This window comes from Micromys minutus (assembly GCF_963924665.1).
Source record: "Micromys minutus genome assembly, chromosome: 1".
Taxonomy (NCBI): Eukaryota; Metazoa; Chordata; class Mammalia; order Rodentia; family Muridae; genus Micromys; species Micromys minutus.
The window spans coordinates 204,236,430-204,264,159 of NC_137969.1; the positions used below are offsets into that span (position 1 = coordinate 204,236,430).

Consider the following 27,730-nt stretch of genomic DNA (forward strand, 5'->3'; position numbering starts at 1 on the left):
AAAAGAATGTTTTGACGATTTCATACACATATATAATGTATTTGGGGCATATTAATTCCACATTCCTCTTATTCCTTTTGCTCTGGGACCCTTCTTCCCAAAACCACCCTTTTACTTACAAGTCTTTTTAAATATACCCACTTAGTTGAAGTAAGATTGTTCCTACACACATGGATCATGGGCAACTTCCCTGTCTGTGGGCACTGTCCATGAGTTATAGGCGCTCTGTATTAGCTATGTATCTTCAAATACTTGTAGTGTTTTCTGTCAGTCAGCTGCTGGTCTACTTATCTCCAAGGCCTTGACATGCAGCATCTCAGGCGTTTGTCTTCCTACCTCTATGCCGGTGCCCAGGGTGTGATAGCAGACATCACCATGACCAATTTCATGCTTTTTCTTCTTCTCTTCTAGAAAATTTCAGGGTAATTTGTTGTTTTGTAGCACAGGCTTAGAAGCCCTCTAGACAGACTCTAGAGCACTGCTATTAAAGGCATTCACCACCACCTCCTGGCTAAGGGAAGTCTTACGTAGCTAAATATGACCTTGAATTTCTAATCCCCCAGGCTCCTCTTTCTGAATGCTGGGATTGTATACACTGCCACTGTAGCATTTATACATTCCTAGTGGTGGAATTTAGAGCAAATACACTATCAAATGAACCACACAACAATTTTCTAGTTTTACTGCCTAAGTCTTATTGACTGCTATATATAGTATTAATGTAATGATACAACTTTCCTCTTGTATATGGGCATTATTTTCCTAGCATTTGTAGAAAATATGTACTGGTTATATTTGTCAACTTGACATAAGCTAAAATCATAGGAAGAGCGAACTTCAGTTGAGAAAATGCCTCCATTAGACTAGCTTGTAAGAAAGTCTGGGGCATTCTCTCGACTGATGTAGGAGGGTCCAGCCCCCTCTAAATAGTACCACTGTTGGGCAGTTGTCCTAGGTTATATATAAGAAAGTGGGCTGAGCAAGGCGGTAATGTTTAACTTTTAACAGGAACTGTTTAAAGTTCCTGCCTTCAAGTTCCTGCCTTAACCTCTCAGCAGATTATGGTTCAAGATACGTAATCCAAATAAGCCCTTTCTTGACCAGCTGTTCTTGGTCATATTTTTTATCACAGCAATAAATGGATATGGATGCTTAGTTTAGCCTTTTTGCTATTTTCCGTTACCATTTTTCCTACTTTTTCTTTGGAAGGGCCTTTACCAGAAGTTCATAAAAGTAACCTAATATTTTCTGAAGTACTTTATGACTTTAATTTTATAAGCAAGCCTCAAGAAAAAGCATATTGAGTTTTCTTTATTATCTCTTGACTAACTTTACCCTTGTTTCTACTAAGTTTCCTTTTGGCTATAATTAACCAAACATACACTGACTAATGAAGTGAGCACATAGTTCTAAAAACGATGATGTACAATGCCAATGAGCAAAGGAAGAAGTCTCAACACTGGTCAGAAGGGCGCTGCAAATTAAAATCACACTGAGATTCTCTCAACAGGCAGAATAGCACTGATTTAAAAAAAAAAAAAACAAAAACAAAAAAAACAAATCCTAGTTAGGCTGTGAACAAAATGGTGGTGCTGGGAATTAGACTTGCCCAGGCAAGATTCAATCTAAGTTTCATCAACAGAGCAGACAGAACATGGGCTGGAGAGATGGCTCCATGGTTAAGAGCACACACTGCTCTTGCAGAGCACAAAAGTTTAGCCCTCAGCACCCACATACCCACAGCTCTCAATTATCATTAACCCCAGCTCCATGGCATCCATCCACTGCCTCCTTCTGGTCTACTGCATCCTCATGAAGTACGGACGGACACACGCACGCACGCACACCCCTAAAGTTCTTTGGCACTAGAGTTACCAAATTCACATTTAAACTAATCTACATTTCACTTTGATTAAATCAATGTGAGTCTTAAGAACTAAATCTATTAAAATAAACGTTCATGCAATTTAGACAGTAATGCATGTATTTATATATACACATATATACACAATGTATAAATGAAATTCTTATATAAGCATATGAATTCTCTTGACAGAAATAAATTATAAGCAATACAATAAAAATGAAGCTTAATTTAACATAGTAGTTTATATATATATAAACTAAAACAGATTTACACTTCAACAAATTTTGGTCATTTTAACACAAACTATTCTGATTGGTGCACATTTTTCTATACAGCAATTCAACACACCCTGAGTTTCACTTCCTAATCGGTGGCTAAATGTTTCACGCTACAGAAATAACGATGTTTAAAATGAAGAGGCCTTGCATCTTGGTGTTTAGTTCACTGAAATCACTTTGAACAGTTCAAGTCATGGTCAAGGGACCTGTATCTAACTGAGTTTGGTCTATTGACTGGGGAGATAACAATTGCTCCAAAGCAGATATCCAACGATGAGGTGAAATCAGGACGTGCAATGCTCTGCCCAGGAGTCACAAGCTCACTCTACAGCTTCTGTATCATCACCTGAAATTTGCCTGAAAAAGGAAACAGACCATTATTCTTCGATTTTTGGGCATAAAGACAACAAGCATGCTCATTTGCACCGGGAAGTAGTTTCACTCAATGAACTTGCTATGTCAGAGGTTTTTCCACAGTCCTTAAGGTATTCAATAAAGTCTAGTCCACTGCACAATTATCTATTTTATGTCTTCCCTCCATCCTAGGTCTGTCTCTGTCTCTGTTTCCTTTCTCTCTCTCTCCCCTCTCCCTTCCTCTCTGTTTTGAGACAGGATCTCACTATGTAGCTCACCAAGACTGGCCTGCCTCTGCCTCCTGAATGTTGGGATTGAAGGTGAGTCACCATGCTTGGTGATTCTGGGTATGTCATTACTAATTTGTCAGTGGGCAGAAAAGTAATACAGTAAAATTCAACTCAATAATATGCTTGGCTAGCAATGCAGTGAGAAGACGCATCCGTGTGAGAGAAGGGGTGCTACAGGGAGTGTCAGCATCGTTAGTCTCCTCCAGGCTTAACGGAGAACGACCTGAAAAGTGGTGTGTACATGTAAAACAGGTGAGTTACACTTACAGGCAGGCATTGAAGACACTTCAGCTGTCACAATACTTTTTATTCCCAAGTTTGACAAGCCACCTCTGATTAAGCCACATGTAAATGCTAGATACTAAAACAGAAGGAAAAAAATGTAAGGATTTACCAAAACAATGAAGCTACTGATAAACATAGAGCTGCTTTAAGCTATGGTACCGAGAAACCACTGCTGTGTTTATACAGGAGAGCAGAAGAAGAGAATGATGTGGAGGTGAGAGCAGGAGCAAAGGGCAAGGGAGAAGCTGTGAAGCCGGCTTTAACCCCAGCACTAAGAAAGCAGAGCAGGCAAATCTCTGTGAGTTGGAGGCTAGCCTGATCTACATAGTGAGTTCTAAGACAGCCAGAGCTACATAGTGAACCCTGTCTTAAAAAAAAAACAAAAGAAAGGGCTGGAGAGATGGTTCAGTAGTTAAGAGCACTGACTGCTCTTCCAGAGGTCCTGAGTTCAATTCCCAGCAACCACATGGTGGCTCACAACCATCTGTAATGGGATTTAATGCCTTCTTCTGGTGTGTCTGAAGAAAGCTACAGTGAACTCACATACATAAAATAAATCTTAAAGGGGGGGGGCTTATATACCTGCACTATCAACTACTCAGGCTAAGGGATGGCACCACCCACAATGGGCTGGGTCCTCCCCACTTAATCACTAGTTGAGAAAATGCCTTACAGCTGGATCTCATGGAGGCATTTCCTCAGCTGAGGCTCCTTTCTCTGTGGAAATTCCAGCTTGTGTCAACTGACACAAAACCAGCAGCACACTAGCAAAACATCTCATCTTGTTTAACACTTACAGCGTAGGCCAGGCGTTGGCAGCACATGCACTCACTGGTCTACAGGGCGAGTGCCAAGACAGCCAGGGCTGGACAGAGAAACCCTGTCTCAAACAAAGTAACACAAAAGTCTCACAGCATAGCTATGAGGCTGGTGTGTGCCTGTGATTTTAGCACTGGAGAGGCTCAGGCAAGAAGGTGAATATAAGTAGACCACCAGACTGGGCTATATAGTAAGTGCTCCTAACTACTGAACCATTAATCTAGTCCCCCAGGAAAAAATGCTAATTTATTCTTCAAAGCTGAACAAATTAAGATATCACAAAGTTAAATGAGAACTAAAAATAGTGAAATGATTAATAAAAAGAAAAAAATGAAATACATATATTAACCATAAAAACATCCTAACTAAATTCTAATATGGGAGGGAAATTTAAAAAAAAAAAAAAAAAAAAAGAGGGCAATCTAATACACGTGACATGAAGACAGAAGGCAGGCTACGTTCCATGCAGAGCAGGGTCAGCACAAACGAGCAACAAGTGGCAGAGGCAGTGGGACAGGAGAGCCAGTAAGAACAAAGTGTACATGAAAGAGGAATCATCAAACCTATTTTGTAAGGTACTTTTAAAAATTAAAAAAAAAAAAACTGAGGTATGAGCAAGTATTATAGATACATAGCAAACTATACTTCCCTAGATATGTTAATTATTTTGAAGGAACCCATATATTTAAATTTGTTATTCTGCCAGACATGGTAACATAGGCCTTTAATCCTAGCACCCAGGAGGCAGAGGCAGACGATCTCTTTTGAGTTCCAGGCTAGTCTGGTCTAACCAGCAAGTTTCAGACTAGCCAGGTTACATAGTGAGATCCTGCCTCCACTCCAAAAAAAAAAAAAACCTGCAAAAACCTAAAATTTGTTACTGTTCTTTAGTCCATCTGTTGTCTTTGTAAGATTAAAACCTAGAAACAGATATACTTAATGTAAAATAAACTTTTAAAAACAAATGACAATTACAGTTCTTAAACATTTTAGCCTACCAAAGATGATAAACTCTGAGGTGACTAATTCTGCACAGGTGATGACTGAGTATCTTTATTGAGGTAACCGTATCATCCACCTTACTCAGATACACAGGAGCTGATAATCAACATGTCTCCTGTTGCAGAGAAAATGACTTATACATAATGGTATAGATAAACACTATTTATTGAAGCAGTTTATTCAAAGACACTTAAATGATTTTTTAATTTCTTTTACTTATATGAGTACACTGTAGCTGTCAGACACATCCAAAGAGAACACTTTGGATCCCAGATGGCTGTGAGCCACCATGTGATTGCTGGGAATTGAACTCAGGACCTCTAGAAGAGCAGAGTCACTGCTCTTAAACACTGAGCCATCTCTCCAGCCCCCTTACGAGACTTTTTAAATTAGCTTTTTAACATGTGAGTTAAGAATAAAAGAGGGAGCTGGAGAGTTGGCTCAAAGGTTAAGTGCACTTATTATTCTTACAAAGGACCTGAATTTGATTTCCAGCCCATGGAAACTCACCACCTCCTCAGGCATCAGGCACACATATTGTGCACAATAATAAAGGAGGCAAAAGCACTTGTATACATAAAATAATAAAATAAAATAGGAAAAAAATGATCTGCTTTAAAAAAGATTACTTAAGAATAGGTACTTGGGGCTGGAGAGATGGATCACTGACTGCTCTTCCAAATATCCTGAATTCAATTGCCAGCCACTACATGGAGACCACAACCATATAGATCTATAATGGGATCCGATGCCCTCTTCTGGTGTGTCTGAAGACAGCTACAGTATACTCATATACATAAAATAAATAATTCTTTAAAAAAGGAAGGGGGCCCACAAACTTCCCTCTTCTTGAAAAAACAAAAACCAAAAAAAAAACAAAATATACTTAAGAACTCAGGCTTCTCAACAAATTGCTAAAATTATTATGTTTAATTTGAATCTGTTGTGATTGATTTTGTAATTTTCTCTTTAATTCCTTTTCAGTACAAAACCAAATTCCAGTACATACCTTGGATGCATGTTCTAAATACTGTTTTCCAGCAGACAGCTGAATGAGGAGTCGAAATTTGTTGTCCTGAAGAACATATATGCCCTGTTTCAAAATACAAAAGTAGTATCAAAAGTCAGTGCAGCCTGGAGTCCATACCGAACATCACCCTAGGCAGGTGAGGTTCCCATGTCTGGGATTCTGCCAGAGTCAGCAGGGAGCTACAGACTGAGTCTCTTTCTAGATAGGTAGGTAGGTAAGTAGGCCAATCAATCAATCAACATAATATAAACCAACCACTGCATAGCCAAACAAGTCCTTTTTTAAGATTCATCTTTTTTAAAAAAGAATTATTTATTTCATGTACGAGTACACTGTAGCTGTCTTCAGACACACCAGAAGAAGGCATCAGATCCCATTACAGATGGTTGTGAGCCACCATGTGGTTGCTGAGAATTGAACTCAGGACCCAGTCAATGCTCTTAACTACTGAGCCATCTTTCCAGCCAGGCTCCATCTTTTTTGAATTGTTTGTGTGTCTTATGTCTGTGTACAGGAATGTGCGAGTCACTGTAGCTGCTCACTGAGATGAGAAAAAAATTGTCCGATCGCCTGGACCTGGAATTACAGGCAGTTGTGAACACCTGAGTTATTTTATTTTTAATTGTGTTTATATGTATCTGTTTGTGCATGCACACATATTCCCTAGGAAGCCAAACACTGAATTCTGGAGCTGGAATTTCAAGAAGCTACAAGCCACTTGTCATGGGTGATGGGAACAACACTCAGGTCCTCTGGAAGAGCAAGACAGGCGCTTAACCACTGAGCATCTTTCCAGTCCCTATTTGCTACAGTTTACATTTTAATACAACTTATGTAACTAAAGGGAAAAAACAGCTATAATTACAGGTAACTGCTGCCTTCTCCTTATTTACTTTACCTTACCAGAGATAAAGACTGACTTCTCAGTAACATCAGAAAAATACAAAGTTTATAGAAAAAAAAGGTTTAGTAGGTTGGTAAGAAAGATGACTCAGCTATTAAGATTACTTGCTGCCTTTGCAAAAGGGACAGATTCAGTGCCCAACACACTGAAGCTCACAACCCTTTGTAACTCCAGCTGCAAGGGATCTGACATTACTCTGGGCACTAAATGAACAAAATGCTTTTATGTATGCAAACATATACATAAAAACAAAATAATCTAACTTAAATAAATAAATTAAGGGCCAACAAAGAGAGCTCAACATGTTAAAGCACTGTGCACAAGCCTCACAATCTGAACTGGATCCCTGGAACCTATAGTAGAGAAACAACTCTGAAAGCTGTCCTCTGACCTCACCGTGCCTTGGACGCACCTGCATTCACACGCATCACACCCATGATGGCTAAGTAAGTAACCGATACGAAGGACATTCACATTTGGTGACTGGGAAACAACAGCAGCAAAGGTTTATCCAAATACCTGATGATTTGTCCTTAGATTGTCAATTTGTTTCTTGAATACTGTAGTCCAAAAATCTTTACATATGAACTTCATGATGTCTAATTCATCCTTGAACCTTGCAGTATCTTTCGTAAACCTAAGAAGATCAACTAGAAGTAATACAATATATTTCTCCCAAAGAAAACAAAGGAGGAATTTTTTTTTACTCTTCCAAGAGGGACAGATTATTAACTAATTTCTAAGTACTACTAGCACTAAACATTTATTTACAGTCAATAGTGATAAACACCAAGTAAAGACTCATCTCAGGGCATTTGCAGCCTTTATATGATTACGAAGCCCAAGAGCCCATTAGAGCCTGTTAGGTATCAGGAGACACGTTTCCAGTTGCACTTCAAACTGAGCAACAGAAAGGACCTGGATGAGCGGAGTGGTCTGGTCCTATAATTTAAACTCTCTGGAGGCTGAACAAGCGCTTCTCAGGTTTGAAGCCAACCTGGGCTACATTAGTTCCAGGGCAGGCTGGGTTATAGTATGAAACTCTATCTCAAAAATAAATAAATAGGGGCTGGAGAGATGGCTCAGCAGTTAAGAACATTGACTTCTCTTCCAGAGGTCCTGAGTTCAATTCCCAGCAACCACAACCATCTGTAATGGGATCAGATGTCCTCTACTGGTGGGTCTGAAGACAGCTACAGTGTATTCATGTAAATAAAAATAAATCTTTAAATAAAAAAAAAGATTTGATTAGTTTTACATAAAATTTATCTAATATAAATTCAACTATTTATATATTCAGAATGGAATTAAGGGGAAAAAATGATCCAGCCAGGTGAGGTTATGATAGTGCACTTTTACAATCAGCACTCAAGAGACAGAGGCAGAAGGGTCTTTGTGAGTTCTAGGCCAGCCTGGTCTACAGAAAAACCCTGCCTCAAAAAACAAAACAAAACAAAAAGTAACCCATAAACATACATTTCTATGCCTATGCAGTTAAACAAAATTCCATTTAGATTTTAAAAGCTACGAAGCCATAAGCAGAAAGTGCAATGAGGCATCTCAGTATGTTAATGTTTTCATTAAAAAATTATCCACGTAAAAGAGGCCTTCCTCAGTTTGAAGCTGGGCACCATAGAGAGCAGTCACAATCCCGGTCCTCGGGGACTGACAGGAAGACTAGTTAAGTCTGTGCCCACTCTAGGTTACACAGCAAGCCATGTCCGTAAACAAAAATGATAAAACCAGAATAACAGATTTTAACTAAGATCAGGTCTAAAGAGAATTTTATTTTCTGTAATGAAACTCAGGGCCTTGTACACACAAAACACATGACCTTCTACTGATATACCAGCAGCCCCTTAACAATAACTTTCTATCTATCAACTATGAAAATGAAAAGTAAAAACTGGAAATTAAAAATCAAAATATGTTCTATGCAATGGTTTGAAGGGGAATCTTCTGTGTTCATAACCTACCTGGAAGAAAATTCTCAAATCCATACTGCTCACCTTTCTATCAATCCTTGTCCCACTCGGAAGCCCATGTTCTCCAACTTAGTAATACACCGTCCATTTTCCTATTAAAAAACAAAACAAAAAGCAGTTTTGAATACTTAAGAGTCCTAAGACATTGTATTCTAAGACAGTAGCATATAAGTCAGAGGACAGGAAGGTGGCTCAGCAAGCAGAGGCATTTGCCACCAACCCTGATGACCCCGTATGGAACGGTGCAGTGGGCGTGTGCGACACAAAGGTGGAAGGAAGAGGACCATCTCTGAGCATTGTTCTCTCTTCCCATCAAGAATCCAGGAATTCAACAAATCCTTTGTAAGTAAGTAACTCAACAGCCCTAAATTTGTCTTGCATATATTTGTGTGTGTGTTGTATGTGCTCACAATACACATGTGGGAGTCAGAGGACAAACTGAGTTGGACTGCTACTTCCACCACCTGGGTCCCAGAAATCTAACTCAGGTTCTTAGGTTTGAGAGAAAGCACCTGTATCAGTGGAGTCTTCTGCTAGTATATGTAGTGACAATTCTGAAATGTTAAAATTTAAAGTCAAGATGACACTCGCACATGCACACATACATACATGCTTGAATGAAGGTACGCCACGTTACGAAGAATGCTCCTCACAGAGACACAGACTATCTAACAAAAACATCAGTGCAGGTTGGGAACCTTCTCTGTACTGTTGCTAAGGGGAATTCAAGAGATTCCCTAAAATAGTATAGGCTGTTACCCTTGTCTTTGGCTGCATCCTAGAATTTGAAAGTAAGACATTATTGATAGACACTACCAAAAGTATCCAAAAGTGATATGCTAATTGCCAAAAGAGAAAAACAATTACTAGTCCTCCCTAGCTGTGATGCTTACGAGCCATAACAATGACCAGAATGGCAGAATGTCCCCAAGGGTAAAATAGGATCACTTATTTCTTGGGGGTAACCTGCAGTCATCTAATTGAACATAAGGTCTGTTTAAGAGGAAGGAGTGTATGCCTGGTACTACCAATAACGACTGTGGCTGGAGAACTCATGAGCATACTACTGCCACTTCCTAACCAGTATCGTTTCTAACTGCACTCTAAATACTTACCCTCTCTCCACTGGTAAGTGCTTCTTCTACAGTAGACAGAGATCATCACAAAAACCCGTAACATGTAAACTACAGAAAACAACTGACTGTGAGGTGCCCAACACCAACTGATAAATCTACACTACAACCCATATACATAAGGCTCCGGGAATATATTGATGGGGGTAGGAACAGAAAAATGGTAAGAGCCAGAGGACCAGAACACTCACCCAGGTCTCCTTCGTTGCTCATTCGACAGTTTGAAGTGTAACTGGAAGCATGTCTGCTGATACCTAATAGGCTCTAGAGCTCCATCATCATATAAAAGATATAAGTGCATATCGTGTGCGCATGCCTGCGTGCGTGCGTGCGTGCGCGAGTGTGTCTAAGAGGAATGGCTCGGCAGTTAAATCCACTGACTGTCCTTTCAGAGGACAACCACCACATAGTAGCTCACGACATGTAACTCCATCCCCAGGAGATCTGATGACACATTCTGGCCTTCTCAGGCACCGGGCATACACATGTGGCACAACACACAGGGAGAAAAAACAATTCATACACAGAAGATAAATAAGTAAAGAGTTTAAAGTGTATGTTAACGAGAGGCAGACACTTACAGCTGCTTCCATCATGTGGCCCTGTGGAGCTAATGCCTGACAGCCTGCCCCTTCTCTATGTTTACCAGAAGCTGTTCTTTTACTTTTCCTATCCATCCCTTAGATACTGGCCCAAAGCAAGTAGGCTTTCCCTGGGACTCTGGGCTTCTTCACTAGTTTTCTGAAGTCCCTCTCCACTTGCCATGTGCCGGTCTACTTCCACTACAAACAGCATCAGTATTCTTTCTCGTTTATTTCTCTTCTCCTGGCAGCAGCTGACACAGCTTGCCCGTCATAGTGTTTTTCTTTTAACAGCTAATAGAACTACTCCTGAGTGTAAAACAATAGCAGGGGGCTAAGATACATGACTTAGCTTTTAAGAGCTCTGGCTGCTCTTCCAGAGGACCTGTGTTCAATTCCCAGCACCCACATGGCAACTCACAATCATCTGTAGCTTCAGTTCTGGGGGATCTGATTTCTTCTTCTAGCCTCTGGAGGCACAGATATGATGCATAGATATGTATATAAGCAAAACATCCATACACATAAAACTTTTTTTAATTAGAAGAAAGATGGCTCGCTGGGTAAAGGTGCTGGATTCTTTGTTACCGAGACTAAAACCTGCACTGATCCCTGGGACCCATGTGACAGAAACAGACAACTGACTCCAGCAAGTTCTCTCACCTCCACCTCTGTGGCCGGCTCGGGAACCAAGAACAAAATCAGTACAGACAGTACCATTACGCACATAATAAAATAAAAAATTTGTAAAGGTTCAAGTTAAAAAAATTGTAACAAAAACAATCTCACAATATTTACTGCCACCTGATAATATAAAGACAAAACGGTATACATTGTTTTTTCAAACTGTGCTCCCAATAAAAGATGCCTTTAAAAATACTGTATTGCCTTCTCACCCACTGGATTCCTTGACCATTTCTAGTTGGAAACACTTTGTAGCAGACGGATATTATCTCCTTAGAGTAGGATGAGACCTTGCTGTTTTCTTGACTTTGAGAATGTTTTCTGCATCATCTAATGGAGCTCCATGTACTCATCAAAGGAGTAATAGCATGCTATCTGAACTATCTGCATATTCACTTGCTTATACAGCCAAGCCTGAGTCCTGAGGTCTTCTTTGAGATCTCTGAAGCTGAAGATGGCAGACTCTGGCCAGAAAGCTGTAGTGGAAGTCAGAGACAACTGGCAGAGGAAACTCATCTTGGAAAGTAACTTTACTTTTTTTTTTTTTTTTTTAAATCCCAAGTGTTGTGGTGATGCATGCCTTTAATCCCAGAGCTCCCGAGACAGGCAGATCTCTGTGAATTAAAGCCAGCCAAGTGTACAGGGTGAAACCGTCTCCCGGTGATAATCATAATCTTTGCTCTCTGTACAGATTCCCCTCCCAATTAGAAATGCATTTCAATAGGTAAAACCATTCACAACCTGTGGGTATTTTTTTTTCTTAATTTCTAAAAGGATTTGTTGTGAGTAGAGCCTTATTTTTGGGCTAACCCACTTAAGTCAATTAAAAAAATAAAAGCAGGAAAAATTTTTTAAAGGGGGGGAGGTAGGACTTCATTTGAATATATTACTAATTGTTTTGCATTGGGGGTAGACTAAATGTAAGGACAGCGTTAGGCAAATATCAATGCTAACACAGTGAAAATGCTGTAACCCGGGGGTAATCGATTGTAGATGGATGTAATTAGGAATAGAATTTGAGCAGGCTGCAGAGATGGCTCAGCAGTTACAAGTAGCTGGCTGCTCTTCCAGAAGACTCGGTCTCAATTCCTAGTGCCCACACGGCAGCTCACAACTATCTGTACTTCCAGTTCCAGGGAATACGAAGCCCTCTCCTGGCCTCTGTTGGGATCTGGCATGCAGGATGTACAAATATACGTGCAGGCAAAATACCAATACATATAAGCTAAATGTAAACCACTAGGCATGCTTATTGTAACCTCCAAAAGGGCGGGGCCCCTGTGCCATTCACTATTAACACCAAACTCCTAAAACCAGCTCTGACATAATGAACACTAAGTACTTTAAGTAATAAATGTAAGTGCTTTCATAATTATTGCTAAAAATCTTGCAAAGTTTCCTTGCTTTAACTCCAAGGTTCATCAGGCTTTGGCCCTGGAGTTGTGTGGTGTGGTATCCTGAATCAAGAGATGAGAACGGTACAGTCTCGCTGGGACAGTCTGTAGTGGGCCTCTAAAACTGTTGGGAGCAACAGAATATTAAGCAGGAATGTCAAAACCAGCTCTGCAGTTAGACTCTAGGTAAATCTTAACAAGGTCAAGAATAAAATACATACGGACACAAGCACACCAAACAGAAGACAAACAGAAATGGATGAAAGATTCTATCTCGGAGGAGACAGCCGACAGATTCTATTCTGTGGGATGCCTCTAGGTGGACCAGTTCGGTCTAACCTGAGTCCGCGGGGCGGGAGAGCAATGGAACAAGTATCACCACATGACCCCAGGGTGCGTGGCTGCACTCACCACTTCCCCCTGCTCGGCGGACTTGTATACTCCGGACACCATCTCGTTATGGAGAAGCAAAAACAACGCCTCGTCCGCCATTTCCCGCCGATCCCTCCAGCGCCGAGTCGGCTCCAACTAGTGCGGGACTCGAGGCTCCCGTTAGCCCGCACCGCACGCTGTGCGCCGTGGCCTACCCCGGTCCTAAGGCCGCAAAAGGCCGCTGTGGACCGCGCCCCTCCCCAGGGCCGCCGCCACTGGGCCCTTGAGACCCTATGACAAGCCCACACCCTGCCGAGATTACAGAGAGCTGGGCTTGGGGCGTGAGCAACTTCCGGGATGGGGTGAGCAACTTCCGGCGCCCTGCTCTACGCTAGGTGGGCTGGAGTTTAACAGCGCTGGTGCTTAACAGGGCTGCTGCCGGCTGATCAGGAGCATGGATGAGAGAAAACCCTTTTCTCCAGGATGAGGCAGAGTCGAGGAGCATAGCGCTAGAGGATAAACAACCAAACGTCTGTCTTGAAAGTTCAGCGTGATGGTTCATGCATATAATCCTAGCACCCTGGGAGCTGACGCAGGAGGACTGCCTTGAGTTAGCGACCAGCATAAATGACAGAAATATTTATGGTGGAGCAAGTCTTTAGTCCCAGGCCTCAGGATGCAGAGGCAGGCAGATCTCTGAGTTCGAAGCCAGCCTAGCTCAATCTAACCTTAAACTTTTGAGCCCCCTCTGCTTCTCAGGCACTGAAAGACCCCCTGACTGGGGAAGCCCTTCACTCAGATACCAGGATATGCCAACCCAAGAGCTCACGGAGAGCCTATCTTGCTGCAATCAGGCAAGAGGTTTATTGAGGGGAAGGGGGTAGACCAGAGCTCTGAGGGCGACACATATCTTACGCAGGAGATAGAGGAGTCGACCCTGAACTCAATTGGGGGGACATATTTATAGGGAAAATTACATAGGCAGTTAGCACCGGGCGCATAGCAATTTCATTGGTTTATTCAAATTGGCATACTCTGTCTATTTTGGACACTATTTAACTCTAGGCCACTCTCTTTTGGGGCACACTGACCTTCATACTTTGTTTCTCTCAGGACTGCAAGGCCAGCCCAGACCTTATCAAATCCAGCCAGTCTGGGTTTGGGCCATTTCTTTAAACAAGTTATTTTGTTCTTAGCCTTGAAGCATACTTGTCCTCAAAGCAGGGTCAGTGGGGCCAACTTGAAATTTTAATTCTTTCAGCACCATCACACCTGCTTCTAAAACACTCCTCAGACTACAAATCTCAGATCAGATATGGTGGATTAAATGCAGTTTACAAAACAAACAAATAAAAAACCTAAAAGACCATTTTGCTTTCGAAGATTTTGGGGAGTTGGATTTCAAGAACAATTAGGAGTGGTATAAGAACAAAAAACCCACAAGATACACTAAGAAAATATAATCATTATGAGGACTAGGTAAAAAGTACTCGCCCAGGCAAGTGGATCTCAAGTTCAAAGCTAGCCTGATGTACAGTGCTAGTTTCTGGACAGCCAGGGGTACACAAAGAAACCCTGCCTCAAGAAGGCAAAAAAAAAAAAAAAAAAAAAAAAAAAAAAAGGCTGACGATCTTGCAAGTGTCACTGAAATGGTGTACATTAGGACACCATCTGTGCTAGAACAATTTCTACAGGTACAAATATGCATGCTTAGGCATACTACACTTTTTTAAGTAAAAAAGATTTATTTATTTATTTATTATATATAAGTACACTGTAACTGTCCTCAGACACACCAGAAGAGAGCATCAGATCCCATTGCAGATGTTTGTGAGCCACCATGTGGCTGCTAGGATTTGAACTCAGGACCTCTGGGAGAGCAGTCAGTGCTCTTAACCTCTGAGCTACCTCTCCAGCCCCCATACTGTGCTTTTTAAAATTCTTTAAATTTTTCCTTGATTTATTTTTGATACAGGGTCTCATCTCGTATCAAATTGTATCAGCCCTGTATCAGAGCTGGTCCTGAATTCCTAATCCCTCTGTCCCCAACACCTAAATTCTAGAATACCACTGCACCTGACTGACCTTTACTTCTGTGTGGAGGTGGGGCCTCCTGCATGTTAAGCAAATATGTTGGTGTTGCTGAGACTGAATAGTCTGGTACTGTTTGGTTGGTTGGTTTTTTATTTTTATTTTTTGAGGTCCAACGTAAATTGGTGTCATACTCCTTGTTTGTTTGTTTTTTAAGATTTATTTATTTATTATATATGAGTACATTTTAGCTGTCTTCATTCTCTTCATCACTTTTCATTCTCTCCCCTCACAACATTAGTTTTCTCAAATTGGTTACAATAACATGTTACATTATTTCAAAGGAATTTTCAAATGCCAGTTCTATAATTGTAATAATAGTAGCTGTCACGGTTAATATTATCAGTTTGACAGGATATAAAATCACTTAGGGGGCAAACCTCTGGACTTCGCCATGGGTTTCTAGATTGGGACAATTAAAGGTGGGAAGACCCACTCTAAATGTGGGTTACACTATTAAGGGCTGGGGTTCTAAATTGAATAAAAAAGAAAATGTGAGCTGAGCATTCATTCTACCTGTCTCCTTACTATGGCTACAATAGGACCAGCCACCTTAGGATCCTACCAGCATGTCTTCCCTGCCATGATGAATTGTACCCTCAAACTGTGAGCCAAAATAACACTTTCCTTCAGTTGCTCTTGACAGGTATTTTCTTCACAGAATGAGAAAAGTAACTAATGTATCACTGATGCTGCCTGAGTGGAGTGGATCAGCCTCATCATCTTCCATCCAGTACCTTCCCTAAGCTCATGGCCTGCCCAAGCCCCACAGTAGAGCAGGAGAAGGGGAGTGGGTTGCAGATGCTCTAGCCCTAGGCAACCTGTGTTATGGCCTTATATTCTATTTAGTACCATCACTAAATTGCTAAGCTCAGGGACCCTCCACTCTAAAGCACCGGCTTTCAACCTTCCTAATCCTACAACCCTTTTTACTACTGTTACAAAGTGTAATGTAAATATCCGTGCTTTCCAATAGTCTTAGGTGACACACGTAGATGTTTGAGAACCACTGCTCTAAAGTCTACAGAAGTTAAAAAAAAAATCCTTTATGCTGTAGGACCTCTGATCCCAGCTTCCCCAATGCAAAAAAAAAAAAAAGGAAAGAAGAAAAACCCTAAAGAATACTTAATATTTTCCCTGAAATCTATCTAGACAGGTGGAATTTTTCTAAGGAACTTAGAATCATTGTTATTTACAACTACTACTACTACATGGATTTGCTTATATTCTTAATAAATCCCTTCTAATATTTGTGTCATTTATCAAATAAATCAGACCTAAACATTCCACCTAAAAGGTGCACATGCTGGTATGGTCCTGTTAAATCAAAGCACTTGAGGAGCAAAAGCAGAGACTTTCAGCAATGCAAGGCACAGACCCACACAGCAGCCTGGAGGAGTTTCATAATCGTTTTTAAATGGGTATCTTTAAATTATCTTTTATGTGCATGGGTATATTTCTTTTGCCTGCATGTGTGTCTGGTGCCCATGAAAGTCAGAAGAAGTTATCAGGTTCCCTAGGCTGGAGCTATAGATGGTTGTAAGCTGCACTGTGGGTGCTAGAAACCACACCCAGGTCCTCTAGGAGAATAGCCAATACTTTTAACCATTGGGCCATCTCTCCAATGCCAGACATTTAGAGAGAGAGAGAGAGAGAGAGAGAGAGAGTGTGTGTAGGAATGGTTCCTATAGACTTGTGTGTTTAAATGCTTGGTGCATAGAGAGTGGCACTTATTAGGGGGTATGGCCTTGTTAGAGCAGGTATGCCACTGTAGGGCAGGCTTTGAGGTCTCAGATGCTCAAAATAGGCCCAGTGGATATTTACTTCCTGCTGCTTGCTAGTGGGTCCAGATATAGAACTCTCAGTTCCTTCTCTAGAACCAAGTCTGCCATGCTTTGCACTGTGACAGTGTGTGTACACATGAGTGTGGGTGCTAACAGAGGCCACAGGAAGATGTAGGGTCTCTAAGCGCTAGTGTTATGAATAGTTGTGAACCACCTGATTTGTGTGCTAAGAACCAGACTTGCATTCTTTGAGCCCAATCTTAACCATTGAGCTGTTTCTCCAACCCCCAAGCACTGGGATTTCAGACATGCTCCACCAGGCCCAACTCTAAGTAGGGTTCTAATAAGATCATTAAACCAGCACACTATGTTAGAAACAAGGACACATTTTTGTATATTCCCACAATGTTAAGAGTTTATTTGGGGGCTGGAGAGATGGCTCAGCGGTTGGGAGCACTGACTGCTCTTCCAGAGGTCCTGAGTTCAATTCCCAGCAACCACATGGTGGCTCACAGTCATCTGTGGTGAGATCCGATGCCCTCTTCTGGTGTGTCTGAAGACAGCAACAGTGTACTTATATACATAAAATAAATCTTTTAAAAAAAAAAAAAAAGAGTTTATTTGGTTAATGAGATGACTGGGGGGGGGGGGGAACACCTGTCACCAAGACTGATAATCTGAATTGCATCCTCAGATTCCATGTGGTAAAGAAGAAAGCCGACTCTGATTTCGTGTGCATACACATAGACACTGAAAGTAAATTAAAAACAAAACAATGATTTTACTAGTCATATAATTTCATTGGCTACATTTTGCAAACAAAATAATTTTGGTTGATAGCTAGCTGGCCTTTGGTAAACATGAGTTCTCATGTTATAGTGTCATTACCTCTTAGGTCACATATTACATATAACATACTATATATAAATATATATAATGGGGACAGGCTTTGAGGTAAACATATGTATGAATTATATGTATATATACATGATGTGCTATGTAATGTCATAAGTATATAGATAGATAGGAGGGGACACTTGGGTTCAGTTCCCAGCACCAATATGGTAGCTTAGCCTTGTATGTAACTCCAGTTCCTGTGACCCAACCCCCACTTCTGGTCTCTAAGGGCATCATGCAAACATGTAGTTTCAAAGACATACACGAGGGCAGAAAACCCATACTCACAAAACAATTATAAAATGTAAACGATCCTATCTTTTATTTATACAAATAACTCAGTGAGACCCTGTTTACAATTAGAATTAAATAATCTTCAGACTTAATTGCTTTTTACCCAATCTTTGTTTTCTATATTGCTCCCTGCTTAATATGTTATATACCCTCACTTCAAAGATACTCCCCTCCCACCCACTTCTCTCTGGGGGGGGGGGAGTATTTCAAGACAGAATTCTCTGGCTGTCCTGGAACTGGCTCTGTAAATCAGGCAGGCCTTGAACTCACAGAGATCCACCCGCCTCTGCCACTCAAGTACTGGGATTAAAAGATACTTGCCACCACCTGGCTTGTTTGTTTGTTTTGGTTTTGTTTGAGACTGGGTTTTTCTGTGTATCCCTGGTCGTCGTCGTGGTATTTGTTTTGTAGATGACAGATGCTGTAATACTGATAATAAAATTTTTCCTCACCTATCCAGTTATGAGCCTCCACACAAATAGCATACAGGGCAAGACCAAGTTACTGTTACTAAAAACAAAACAAAAACTCTCATTCCTTTACAGGGAGCAAACTTATAACTATTTGACCTTTGTGTTTGTGTAACATTTTTCTGAACTAAAACATCACCTCTATTTCGAGTACAAAACCAGCTTCCATATTGGCATTGCAGGTAGGGCAGTGGAATTTAGAAAATACACACAGGAAAACACTGGCAACTTCCCCAGACCCGCTATCATAACAGCGGCTCTAGGTCCCGCTGAAAAAACGGCTCTGCTCAGGGTCAGAATATAAAGTGCCTCTTAATCTAGATCTGACGACTTGCTGGACCTAGGTCGGTGGCCTCAATTTCCTTATCATTAAGAACCATCTCGTTCATGTTTCTAGTTTTTAACGACTAAGGCATGCAAAGCGATTCTCAGTGTCCACAATAATTAGCTGTTAGGACGTGGACTCGTGGTGGTTCAGTTCATTAATGGAAGGCAGCCTGAGCCTACCTGCACTCTGGGCATGCGCAACGACCGTAAATTGCCAAGCCCTTTTCTAATTAAGTCTCTTGGGAAAGGAAAGGAAAGAGGAAGGTATAGTCGCTTCCGTCCCATGGGTGCTAGTAAATGTTTAAGAACACTATGAAGTCTGCGACATATCATGTTTAAGGGCATGGAAGCCTTTGCCGACTCCCGAGGTTGGATCCATCACGCCGACATAATCCCTCTCCGCTCTGCGCAAGCAGCAGAACTCAACCACGGCAGGCGGCAAGGGGAGGGGCTGACTGATCTGCCGGCTTCTCATTGGTCCGAAATCGCGGATCTGCAAACTTCTTCCCCTTCCGGTCCCTGGGTGGTTGAAACCAGAAAATAAAGCTTGCGGTCATTGGCTGGAGTGAGCTGTCAGTCCTTCCGCGTGTAGCGGCGGGCGCGGTGCGGCGCTGCGCGGCCTGTAGAGCAGTCGTGAAGCCTGCTGCAGAGAGAAGATGGCGGTCGCCGTGAGAGCTTTGCAGGAGCAGCTAGAAAAGGCCAAAGAGAGCCTCAAGAATGTGGACGAGAATATCCGCAAGCTCACCGGGCGAGACCCGAATGATGTGAGGTACGGATCGGACGAAACCTGCGAGGTCGGCGAGACACAGCTCGGGTCCGGGCAAACCGGGGAGAGAGGGCAACCGGCCGGTTGTGGGCCAGATGGGGTCAAGGGGCTGCTTTCCCGGGCGGCGGCCGAGCCCTCTGCTCGGCTAGGCGGGGAGACCCAATGCCTGAGCCCGAGGTGCAAGTGCGTGCGACTGGTAGGCGAGACTAGCTGCGCGGCATGGCTTCCGCGCCCCTGGGAAGGCCGAGACCTCGGCTTCCCGCCCTTGGCGCTGCAGGCCCGGAACTGCAGTACAAAGCCCCTGTCCACCCCTGCGGCCCCGGCCCGGAAGCCGGGTTAAACCGGAGACCCCCGGGGGAAGTGGTGGCCGCCTCTCCCTACTGGCCTGGGTGTCCTTCCCCTAAGGTTGGCATATAGGACCTGACCCAGCCTTATTTATATGTAGCAGTCTCGAGGTACATATACTTTCGTCACACTGGTCTTGGGGAAGCAAGAAAGAAAATTATAATTTCTCGTTTTGAAGAAGCAGATCTGAAACCATTACTTTAGAATTATTTGTATTCATTTTTCCTTAGGGTGTACCACACTTGTGGAAGTATGTGATGCCCTCGAGTATGTATGCATAGGAGTTTTACACTGAATATAATTCTTTTTTAGGCCCATCCAAGCCAGATTGCTGGCCCTTTCTGGTCCTGGTGGAGGTAGAGGACGAGGTAGTTTATTGCTAAGGTAAGGTCTTTCGTAGATGTTAACTGCTATGTTTCTAATAAATGTACTGCAAAAGTATTAATTAGAACAGTTTCATATAAAGCGAATTGTGTTTTTAAGTTCTGTAAAGGCTTTTTGACATCTGAGAATGGAATTGGTGGAATTCCCTGCATGGGAAGAAGGCAATTCCTTCGTGTGAATGTTTACTGCTTAAGTTTGCTTCACTGTGCTTTTTCTCTTTTATGAAATCAACTAAATTCTTTAGCCAACTGGAAATACCAGTTTCACTAATGTTTCTCAAGCTTTATGTTGGATGTTTTTAATTGCAGGCGTGGATTCTCAGATAGTGGAGGAGGACCCCCAGCCAAACAGAGAGACCTGGAAGGGTCAGTCAGTAGGTATGTTTTCAAAAGATGTCTGAAGTATCAGTAGGTACCTTGTTTTCTAGGACATTACAGCTATTTCTGTGTCATAGGATTTATTTGAACTGGGTTACCCAGCACTTTACAAAGTTAGCGAGATTGGAAGAAGTAACACTTTCTGTTTTGTACTTTGAAAAACACCAAGAAATGTTTGGAAATGATAAGAGGGCAAAATTTGGTTGGGAGCATCTTGCTTCCCCCCCCCCCCGCCCCCCACTGACAAGACGAGATGTAAACTCATAGAATTATGTCTTCTGGAGATTGGTCCTAGAATACTCAATCATCTTTGATTATGCATTTGAGTATGCAGTGGTCATTTAGATCATTTTTTCTGTATTAGGCTGGGTGGGGAGCGTCGGACAAGAAGAGAATCACGCCAGGAAAGTGACCCAGAAGACGATGATGTTAAAAAGGTATTGAAATTAAATATTAGAGCATGAACTCAATTCTTAGTGTGTTTCGAAAAGCATGTTACCCAAGTACAGGAAATCACTGATATTTTCTTTTTTCTTGTAGCCAGCACTGCAATCTTCTGTTGTAGCTACCTCCAAAGAACGCACGCGTAGAGACCTTATCCAGGATCAAAACATGGATGAAAAGGGAAAGCAAAGGTATCTGCTCACCGTGTCAGATAGAGTAGTAAGAGAAATTACACCTAGTCAGATACTTATAGGAGGATATCTTAGAAAGTGTTGGGTTTGGTGTAGATTATGCAGACAATGATTTTCTTGTTTGTTTCTTAGGAACCGACGAATATTTGGCTTATTGATGGGTACTCTTCAAAAATTTAAACAAGAATCTACTGTTGCTACTGAACGGGTATTGGTGCTTTTTTTTTTTTTAAATGTTTGTTTTGACTCATTTACTCATTACCAAAAAGGAGACTGCTGTTTCTTAAAAAAAAAAAAAAAAACTTGAATGTTCTTTTTGGTTTTCTGACAGTTTTTTGCTGTGAAGCTCTGGGTAGACTGGTATGCATGGTGTAGTTAAGGATGACTTTGAATTCTGGATACTCCTACCTCTACCTTACAGGTGCTGGGAGCGTTTTTAATGTTTTGTTTTTCCGAGACAGGGTTTCTCTGGATAGCCCTGGCTGTCCTGGAACTAGCTCTGTAGATAGATGTCTTTCTCTTCCAAGCACCGGGATTAAAGGCACTTTAAGGTCTCACTGTATAGATCAATCTAACATCAGACTCAACAGAGATCTGCCTGCCTTTGCTTCCTGAGTGCTGGGATTAAAGGTGTAAGTCACCATACCTGGCTTTTTATTGTAGGGTTTTGCCTTTGTTTCATGTGAATGGGTGTTACCTGTTTACCCTGTGTGTACAGTGCCTATATATGGGGGGGGGTGAGGTCAGAGAACAGCTTGAAAACCCACTCCAAGGTTGAGTTTTGGGGATTGAGCTCAGGTTATTAGACTTTGATAGTATTCACCTTCCCTGTTGAGCCATCATACTGGCTCTGGGATACTCTATCTTTTTGGAATAGGGCCTCATGTAGTCCAGGCCGGATTTGAGCTACCTATGTTACTGAGAATGACCTTGACCAATTGGTCTTCCTGCCTCCTACTCCTATGTCTTGGAATTGCAGACATTAAGGTCCTGCTCAAGAGTAGTAATTGATTCTTATTACATACCCAAAGACAATCTATACCACTCTGGAAGCAAAAGGCTGCCCTCTGCAGTGTATTTAATTTTGCTTCTATAAACCTTTATTTCAGTACAGCTATATATTTATGTCTGTGGAGCTGCTTCTGTAGAAAAACTAACAGAAAAGGAAATTCTGATTCAGCTAGAGTGGGCGGGGGATAAATTATTTTAGCACTCAGTTTGAGATTATGAAATGACTACACATAAAGTTGTGATGATAAATGCTTCTAAATCTTGGAACTTAGAAGGCCAAGATAGGATGAACCAAGAGTTCCTGGTCTGCCTGGGATATGTAGTAAGACCTGGTGTCTCAACCACAGCAAAAAAAAAAAATATCACAAACATTTTTAAAATTATTTTTAATGTGTGTGACAGAGCAAGGATGTGTGCACACTAGTCTGTGCCCAAGGAGTGAGAAGCAGGTGTCTGGTCTTTGGGGTTAGAGTTACGTGTGTTTGATATTGAGGCTGCTAACATGGTGATTAGATCCAGACTCTGCTCTCATGATGGGAAGGGAGTGTATTCTGAATTGTTGAGCTGTCTCTCGTGTATAACCTTGGCTATCTTTTACTTAAACTAAAGAAGATTACTTACTTTTAGCAAAAGAGACGCCAAGAAATTGAACAAAAACTTGAAGTTCAGGCTGAAGAGGAGAGAAAGCAGGTTGAAAATGAGAGGCGAGAACTGTTTGAGGAAAGACGTGCTAAACAGACAGAACTGCGGCTTCTGGAACAGAAGGTTGAGCTTGCGCAGCTGGTAAGCAGTGTTTTAGATCCTGGTAAACAGGGTTATAAGTCAGGTAATTGTTCATGTTTACAAAGCATTGACTGTTTCATCTTCCCTTTAGCAAGAAGAATGGAATGAGCATAATGCCAAGATAATTAAGTATATAAGAACCAAGACTAAGCCCCATTTGTTTTATATTCCTGGGAAAATGTGTCCAGCTACCCAAAAGCTAATAGAAGAGTCACAGAGAAAAATGAATGGTAAGTATGTTAAGTCTGTTGATGTTTTTAGTGGTAAGATGCCTATTTTTAAGAAATAATTTAATAGTTCAGTTTTGGGTTGTTGATTTTATGATATTCTAAAATTGATAGTGGTGTCAGGGTTTAGGAGTATTTTCTGCATGATTGAGCTTAACCTGAAACTCATTTTAGGTGGTAAAGACTTCATATAAGATTTTTGTGTTTTTAAATCATAGTAGGCACAGAAGAATGATAAGGAAATAAGGAAAAACAAATATAAGCCCATATCACATATTCACATGGAGGGCTAGACACTGGTAGTCTGGTGATTGGGCATTTTGTTGTGCTTGGCAACAGAAAAGTGAGCTATATATATAATGGTTCTGCTTTAAAGAGGTTTTGTTAAGCTTCATCTAGCATAAAACTCAGCAGCAAAGGTATCCATATTTTTTCTTCAGGAATAAGTCTAGGTTTGTGTAAGTAGAATTCTGAAGTCTGTAGGGGTCTTAGGTATATTTGCATTAAGACCTTGAGTTCAGTTCTCAACATACGACCCACCCCCGAAACAAAACAATGCAAAACTTAGAGGTACAAACAGATTAGATGACAGGAACCATTTTTGACCTGGTATAAAATTGCTATTTTGAATTTTCTTAACTGTCACAAACTTTACATATAAATTTTTATTGTTTAGCTTTATTTGAAGGTAGACGCATCGAATTTGCAGAACAAATAAATAAAATGGAGGCTAGGCCTAGAAGACAATCAATGAAGGAAAAAGAGCATCAGGTGGTGCGAAATGAAGAACAGAAGGCGGAACAAGAAGAGGGTAAGGTGGCTCAGCGAGAGGAAGAGTTGGAGGAGACAGGTAATCAGCACAATGATGTAGAAATAGAGGAGGCAGGAGAGGAAGAGGAGAAGGAAGCAGGTGTAGTTCATAGTGATGCAGAGAAGGAACAGGAGGAGGAACAAAAGCAGGAAATGGAGGCTAAGATGGAGGAGGAGACTGAGGTAAGAGAAGGTGAGAAGCAGCAGGATAGTCAGCCAGAAGAAGTTATGGATGTGTTAGAGATGGTTGAAAGTGTCAAAAACGTAATTGCTGAGCAGGAAGTAATGGAAACTAATCAAGTTGAAAGTATAGAACCTTCAGAAAATGAAACTAGCAAAGAATTGGAGCCAGAGATGGAATTTGATGTTGAGCCAGATAAAGAATGTAAATCACTTTCTCCTGGAAAAGAGAATATTAATTCTCTGGAAGTGGAAAAGGAGTCTGAGGAAAAAGAGGAAAAAGAAGATAAAGAACCTGAGCCCCAACCTGAGCCTATGGCTCAGCCTCAGCCCCCACCTCAGCCCCTACCCCAGAGCCAGCCCCACTCTCAGCCCCACTCTCAGCCCCAACCTGCACTCCAGTCCCAGTCTCTCTGTCAGCCTGAGACTTTGCCATTGGCTGTTTTGCAGCCTCCACCTCAGGTTATGCAGGAGCAAGGGAATCTACTACCTGAGCGGAAGGATTTTCCTATAGAGTCTGTAAAACTCCCTGAGGTGCCTGTAGAGCCAGTCTTGACAGTGCATTCAGAAAACAAGAGCAAGAATAAAACTAGGAGCAGAAGCAGAGGGCGAGCAAGGAATAAAACAAGCAAGAGTAGAAGTCGAAGCAGCAGCAGCAGTAGTTCCAGTAGCAGCTCTACTAGTAGCAGCAGTGGGAGCAGCTCCAGCAGTGGCAGCAGTAGTAGTCGAAGCAGCTCCAGTAGCAGCTCCAGCACAAGTGGGAGCAGCAGCAGAGACAGCAGCAGCAGCACTAGCAGTAGCAGTGAGAGTAGGAGTCGGAGTAGGGGCCGAGGACATAACCGAGATAGAAAGCACAGAAGGAGCGTGGACCGGAAGCGAAGGGATACTTCAGGACTAGAAAGAAGTCACAAGTCTTCAAAAGGTGGTAGTAGTAGAGATACGAAAGGATCAAAGGATAAGAATTCCCGATCTGACAGAAAAAGGTCTATATCAGAGAGTAGTCGATCAGGCAAAAGATCTTCAAGAAGTGAAAGAGACCGAAAATCAGACAGGAAAGACAAAAGGCGTTAATGGAAGAAGCCAGGCTTGCTTAGCCTATTCTTTGCAGCAGAAGATTTGATGAGTAAAAGGATTACCTTGTAAAGAGGATGCTGCCTTAAGAATTGCATGTTGTAAAAATTCTTTTTGGAAAATACAGACTGTTTGTTTACCAGACATTCTTGTACTTTTTGCATAATTTTGTAAGAGTTATTTATCAAAATTATGTGAGGTTCCAAAATATGTAAAAATGATAATAATAAAAAAAGATTAACATCCTTTGTCATCTTTTTTAAATACCCTATTACTCTTTAGTCAGAATCTGTATATTTTAATAGGTAAATCTTTAAATTGTTCCTTTATGTTCTGTATCATACATTGCTTTTGTAGAAATAAATATGCATCTTTCATTATTTTTGGGATGTCCTTGTTGACACTTGTATAATAAATATCTTTATATCATTTTCAGTTTTTGCCACAAGATACTGAACATGATTAGGATGTTTTTGAAGGGTTCATTACTTTGATTTGCCTGAAAACAGTTATTTTGAGTTACCAGGTTTTTACAGCTTTGATGGGAATAGTTCTTCTAACCCATTTAATTATTTCCTATCTTAAAATTTTTAATCTAAGCATTTTTCTCTTTTTCATTTAAACCGTTCAGTTGGTAGATAACTTAAACAGCACGATTTGGTTGTCACTTCATGATTATATACAACATTCTCTTGTCCTCACAGCTCCTTGTGTGCTAACAACATAGTGTGTAATCTGTTAGAGTTATCACCTCCTGGGTGGTGGGGGGGGATAAAAATATCTTCTAAATTTGGTTTTTGAATTTGTGGTCTTGTCTTTCCTGTTGGCTATAACTGAAACATGCCAATCTGTGTTTTCAAGAATTTTTGTTTAAGGAAGTATTGTATGGAAGTTTACACAATGAAGGAAGTTCATCTAGACTTGAATATGTAAACAAGATAACACACAAGTGTACCAAGTGATTATTAACTTTGTTGTTTATAAATTTGTATGGACCTGGAGTATATGTTGCCCATTACTATATATGTGCAAATAAATGTGGCTTAGACTTGTGACTGTTTAAAGATTAGTACTTGTAATAACGTTTTGATGCATATGAGAGCATTTAAATGAGAGTGGCTATTTTAACATTGTAGCTTTAGTCTGACGTTAAATATTCAATATATCCGTCTGTAAGTAAATGTTTTGAGTGAAAAATGAACAAATACCTTCATTTAGTTTTGTGTCTGTACCACCCATGTGTTAAAGCAAATGTGAAGAGAATTTTTTAAAGGCCTTTTCTTGGATTAAGTGAACCTCCATAAGCATGCTGGCACCAAGACGGGCTGAATCAGCAACCTGAACTTGGCCTCGCGCTGTGCAATCAAACAGGTGGAGAAATGACTAGATTAAAAATGGCAGAGGAGCCCTCCCCGTGCCAATTAAGCACATAGACTTATTAAAGATGATGAGAATTGGGGACGGTGCTCCAAGAAAAAAAGTAGTAACATTTTTTACTTAAATCCGTTTTGTCTGTGGGTATATGCGGGCACCAAGGAAGCCAGAAGACATTGAATCCCTTGGAGTCAGAGGTGCTGCTCATTGTAGATGCTGAAGAACAAACTTGGGTCCCACACAATGTTTGATTTTAGTGCCTTTGTTAAAAACCAATTAGTTGGGCTGGCCAGTGGCTCAATAGGTGAAAGCACTTGCTACACATAGTCAACCTGACAACCTCCTGAACTAATTAACGTGTTCAACCAGATGCTACAGTGTGTAGTTATACCTAGTGTCATACCCTATACTGAATTAGAAGAATCAGTGGTTGAGCACCATTAGTCTGAGAAACCCTCAAGGACAGAACTAACTCCTAAAACTTGTCCTCTGACCTCCATACATGTGCCATGCATAGGGACACCTACACTCATACATGCATCGTGTGTATAATTTTAAGAAAGCAGCTCAAGAGGTGCATTTCTTTTGCATGTATGTGTGTACAATACTCTGCATGCTACACTAAAACTTTAGCCCAACATGTTTGGATTTTTTAAATATATTTTTAATTGTGTGTGTGTATGTGCTTGTATATGGTTATATGAGTGCAAGTGCCCAGGAAGCGAGAAGTGTCAGATCCCTATGTACCCGGAACTTAAAGCTGATTGGGAGCACCTGACATGAGTGCTGAACACTCACCTCTGGTCCTCTGCAAGAGCAATGTGCATTCCTAACTGCTAAGCCATCTCTCCAGCACTTACAGTTAGCATTAATGCAAACTTTAATTTCCCCAGAACAAGAAATTTATTTTTTTAATTTTGGTTGTT

General features: G+C 41.2%; 2 protein-coding genes across 2 annotated transcripts; one reads left to right on the forward strand and one right to left on the reverse strand.

Moving 5' to 3' along the window:
• Positions 1–1,973: 1,973 nt before the first annotated feature.
• On the reverse strand, positions 1,974–13,311 carry TRAPPC6B (trafficking protein particle complex subunit 6B). The gene is made up of 6 exons (XM_080933612.1): positions 13,018–13,311; positions 8,839–8,906; positions 7,349–7,466; positions 5,905–5,988; positions 3,057–3,150; positions 1,974–2,502 (listed from the first exon to the last, which is right to left on the reverse strand). Exons 1-6 carry the CDS (start codon positions 13,096–13,098, stop codon positions 2,471–2,473), a joined length of 477 nt encoding a protein of 158 aa, XP_080789738.1. The 5' UTR covers positions 13,099–13,311; the 3' UTR covers positions 1,974–2,470.
• Positions 13,312–19,448: 6,137 nt separating this feature from the next.
• On the forward strand, positions 19,449–26,482 carry PNN (pinin, desmosome associated protein). Its single transcript, XM_080920979.1, has 9 exons — positions 19,449–19,610; positions 20,265–20,336; positions 20,645–20,713; positions 21,078–21,150; positions 21,254–21,348; positions 21,481–21,556; positions 22,987–23,142; positions 23,234–23,372; positions 24,046–26,482. Exons 1-9 carry the CDS (start codon positions 19,498–19,500, stop codon positions 25,428–25,430), a joined length of 2,178 nt encoding a protein of 725 aa, XP_080777105.1. The 5' UTR covers positions 19,449–19,497; the 3' UTR covers positions 25,431–26,482.
• Positions 26,483–27,730: the final 1,248 nt, after the last annotated feature.

Coding starts and splice junctions, on each gene's coding strand:
- TRAPPC6B (XM_080933612.1), bottom strand. CDS start 13,098: ATGGCGGACGAGGCGTTGTTTTTGCTTCTCCATAACGAGATGGTGTCC. Junction 5,989..7,348: donor ATCTAAGGACAAATCATCAG/GTATTTGGATAA, acceptor ATTTTGAAACAG/GGCATATATGTTCTTCAGGA. Junction 2,503..3,056: donor AGTGTCTTCAATGCCTGCCT/GTAAGTGTAACT, acceptor TTCCTTTTTCAG/GCAAATTTCAGGTGATGATA.
- PNN (XM_080920979.1), top strand. CDS start 19,498: ATGGCGGTCGCCGTGAGAGCTTTGCAGGAGCAGCTAGAAAAGGCCAAA. Junction 20,337..20,644: donor CGAGGTAGTTTATTGCTAAG/GTAAGGTCTTTC, acceptor TTTTAATTGCAG/GCGTGGATTCTCAGATAGTG. Junction 20,714..21,077: donor CTGGAAGGGTCAGTCAGTAG/GTATGTTTTCAA, acceptor TTTCTGTATTAG/GCTGGGTGGGGAGCGTCGGA.